Source organism: Saccostrea cucullata, unplaced genomic scaffold, assembly GCF_032062105.1.
Source record: "Saccostrea cucullata isolate Sc308-1 unplaced genomic scaffold, CSIRO_AGI_Scuc_v1 ctg7356, whole genome shotgun sequence".
NCBI classification, from domain to species: domain Eukaryota; kingdom Metazoa; phylum Mollusca; class Bivalvia; order Ostreida; family Ostreidae; genus Saccostrea; species Saccostrea cuccullata.
Window position 1 is genome coordinate 91 of NW_026927693.1, and position 4,001 is coordinate 4,091.

At 35.5% G+C, this 4,001-nt stretch overlaps 1 protein-coding gene across 1 annotated transcript; it reads right to left on the reverse strand.

Annotated features, from left to right (window-relative positions):
• Positions 1 to 811: 811 nt before the first annotated feature.
• On the reverse strand, positions 812 to 3,073 carry LOC134275238 (complement C1q tumor necrosis factor-related protein 3-like). The gene is made up of 2 exons (XM_062757510.1): positions 2,706 to 3,073; positions 812 to 1,302 (listed from the first exon to the last, which is right to left on the reverse strand). The coding sequence occupies exons 1-2, from the start codon at positions 3,040 to 3,042 to the stop codon at positions 824 to 826; spliced, it is 816 nt and encodes a 271-aa protein (XP_062613494.1). The 5' UTR covers positions 3,043 to 3,073; the 3' UTR covers positions 812 to 823.
• Between the last annotated feature and the right edge of the window lie 928 nt (positions 3,074 to 4,001).

A 4,001-nucleotide genomic window follows, 5' to 3' on the forward strand; every position in this document is an offset into this window, starting at 1 on the left:
TTGAAGACAAATCATGCTGATAAATGTACGACGTATAGAATTCTTCCTTATCACAAGACCTCATTTTGCAAGACTATGACCGTCAGATAAAGTATGCCTATCCCTCCGATCATTCTATATATATATTTTTTTAAAAATATCTATGGATGCACTTTACGGATATGCAAAGTAATAAATTTCAAATGTAATCCAGAGTTCAGGACCAAATGTTAAAACGAACTAAATATCTTCATATTTATGTGAGGTACGTTGGGATGAGATGCCTTGGACCACATTTCCTGGGTGGACGACCAGGAATAAATTCGGGAGGCGCTAGTCCTGCCGACCAGCTTTTGATACGGATGCCTTTATCTATAACATTGAAATCGCTTCAACGTTTACGATGATTTATGTCATCTGGATTTTATAACAAACAGTTAGTACTTGTTTGAACGTTTAATCTAAAAATTTGCTGCGTTGGTTTAAAAATAGTTTAAATACAGTTCATAACAACGTTTATTGTGGGTCTTCTTCTGTTTAAAAAGATGTTGAAAATATTTCAATAGGACCATGGAGCAGTGTGAGACATTTTCATCGTGCCAACGCTTACTGTGCCATGGATTCTCAATATTTAATGTTCAAACTGAAAAAAACCGTGCCTTTCACCACTAGTTCCGGGCGATTATCAAAGGAAAAATACTACCTATGTTTACGTCGTAGGTTTACGAGGCAAAGCTAACGAGAAGCAAACCTAGATCTAGACCTTCCGATTACGAAGCGAACTGAAAGAAGCATCAATTCAATAAAAGTTGAATTACGTCTATTTTATTGTGTAACACATTGTTTAAGCTATCTGGAACCCTGCAAAGGACCATCTTCCCGACTCGTTGCTGTGAAAGGAGCCTTGACCTGCACCTTTTGACATTATCAGCACAACGTCTCCAGCTTGTAACATTAGAATGGCGAATCCAGTTGACATTTCCTCTTCCCAGTTTGCCTCCGTATCAGCATGAATGGAACCTTTGTACGCACCGTTATGAACCAATTGGACAGACACTTCGCCGTAGTCGCCCGACTCCCCCGCAACATGTTCACCGGCAGCATAAATAGTGTAGCAAAATGCATAAACCCCCGTGGTGGGCGCCGTGAAAGCTCCAGAATGTTGGCTGTACGCGTTTCCGTAATTCGTAACCACAGTATCATAGAGAAAAACGTGATCCACGCCAACTCCACCGAAGTCTTTTGAAATGTAGGCATAAAATGCTACATGACCCTCGGCCAAACCTGGTGAAAGGAATCTTCGCATTGGGCCCTTGTTGGATTCTTTAATAGACACAACTGAAATTCTAAAAATGGTCACTATGAGCATTAAATTAGTTTTTCTGCTCATTGATTCATTTACTATTATATAATAAAGCATCAATGTACTAACTCGGATTAATGCATGCAAATTAAATGATACAATAAGAGACGTGTTATTAAATTAAACCTTTACAATTTTACTCGTACTAGTGAATTGTCAGAAGCAATCATAGACAGAAAGTTAAAACTATTCCTTTTCATATAATTTTTTCTTATATATTTAAAATAAATTGACATGTACAAACTCCATTTCTATGAACTAGGTTTGAATTACCAAAGATATACTTAATTCCTAATTTGAAACTTCATAAAAATCCTTAACTTCCAGTTAATTTTCTACCAATTAAGTCTTTTTCTTTGCACATTATCAATAAAATATATTCAGCAATGAGGTAAAAACTTCATGAGTATTGTAAACATTATATACTGGTCACAGTAGCCTAGTGGTAGAGCGTTCGCTTCGTGATCTAGAGGCCCGGGTTCGATTCTCGTTCGCGGCGCCGCGTCAAACCTAAGACCTAAACATAGGTAGCGACTGTTCCCTCGAGCGTTCGCTTCGTGATCTAGAGGCCCGGGTTCCGCTCGCGCAGACCTAAACATAGGTAGCGACTGTTCCCTCGCCAAGCGCTTGGCACTAAAGGTGGAAGTCACGGGTCTCTCGGATATGACTGTAATGTTACCACATGAGACTGTGACTTTCAACTGACTTTATTGATAACAATCATTTCTATATAACAGCATTATAATTGCATTCTTAGCATATAGAATTACAACACGTGCAAAATACAGGAAACATATATCACTTGGAAAGGCTGACTCAGTGTTTCAGAGTTTGTTGATAACCAAATTTAATTGACGTAACTTTACTATAATTATAAATGTCAAAGCTTATAAAGATAAACCTTCCAATATCATTACAATGACCTTAAATCGTAGGTCCCGTGTCATGGTAAGCGTTGGCTAGATAAAGAACCCTCACTGGTCAATGGCCCTGGGTGCCGAGTATAGGTCTGAATTTGAAGCCCTTCCCCGGCATACTGTGACGTCTCTGTATGAGTGAAAATTTCTCGAATGAGACGTTGAACAATATACAATTAATCAATGTACACAATATATTTCAGAAATGGTGCTAATGAAATACGGATACTTAAACCTCCAAGGTACTTTTAGGAAATTTTAAAACATATAATTTTACCGAACCGATATCATCAAAACCTACTACTTTTCAGCACGTTATACAATCATTCCATGCGATAGCAAAGTCCTGGCTTTTTGACATACTTCTTCAACAAAAACGGAAAAAAGTCGAATACTCATTAGCTTACACCATTTGATGATAAAATAACTATAATTCCAAACTCTACCTGCGTCATGCATGGGTCTCTTAACATCCACATTTCCGACTTCCCCCTCTGCTTTATTGATCGTGCTGTTAACTTCGTCCGTTCGGTCCTCCACAATACCCAATCCAGATTTACTCTCAAGAAATTGGACTTTGCTTTTTAGATTTTTTATTTCTATATATTGCATCTCAATGGATTTTGATTGTTTTTCAATGACTGTATTTTGTCTCTCTATCAATAGGAACATTTCCTCCATTTTCTCTTCCATATGAATTTTCCATTCTTCATTTTCCAATCTTCCTTCCGTTATAAAAACAGAACAGAACACAAAAATAATCACTCTTTGAAGACAAATCATGTTGATAAATGTACAATGTCTAGAATAATTCCTTATCACAGACCTAATTTTGCACAAACTATGACCCTCAGGTAATGTGTGCCAATCCTTTGATTCATATTTATTTTTAGGTACTTTGAAAATATCCATGAATGCACTATACAGAATTCCAACATAATTAACAAATATAATCATGAGTTCAGTACCTTGTGTTAAAACTTAAGGGACTCCGATCCTCAGCCAGGAAGGACAACTCTTTAATTTATAATTTAATTCAAAAAGTCTCAAAATAAAGTTGAAAAATTAAATCTTTTCATGCAACAATTTTCATTTTATACCTCTCAATGTGCTTCAAGGTTCTTTGAAGTTCTCAGAGTTGTCTAATCAAAAGTCGAAATTTTTACCCGTAAAATCATTTATAAATTACATATATCAAGAAACAGATTTTCATTTTAATCTAACAATAGATACCAATGTTTATGAACATGATTATGAAATTAGAAGTCATTTATGAAGCTTTTCAATGACAGGAGAATATGTATACACTTTGTATTTTAAAATGATCAAAGTAAATAAAAGAAATTGAAGTACATTATATGTATAAAAATTGTGGAATTTCTTCAAAAGCCTGGATACCTATGATTTTTTATTTTTAAAATGTGATAATAGATCAAATTTGAATTGGAAAATGCATAGCAGGTTTTTTCATTCGCATTTCCTGAAAATATATTTGAGATTTACTAATTTTCCCTACATAATATGATTAACTTGAAAGATGAAGTTTGAAGAATTATTATGGGTAAAAACATGTTACTTTGAAAATTCAGAGACATTTTTGTGAGCATTTTCAATTAGTCAATGCTTGATTTTCAGAACCTGAGGATCGGAGTACCTTAATATCTTCATTTTTATGTGAACGGCCAAGAAGAGCGTTGTGCATTGGGATATGCCCTGGACCATAATCCCTAGGTGAAAGACTG

Excerpts from the sequence above, each read along its gene's own strand:
- LOC134275238 (XM_062757510.1), bottom strand. The coding sequence starts at position 3,042 with ATGATTTGTCTTCAAAGAGTGATTATTTTTGTGTTCTGTTCTGTTTTT. Across the intron at positions 1,303-2,705 it reads GAGACCCATGCATGACGCAG|AATCCAACAAGGGCCCAATG; the intron begins GTAGAGTTTGGA and ends TGTCTATTAAAG.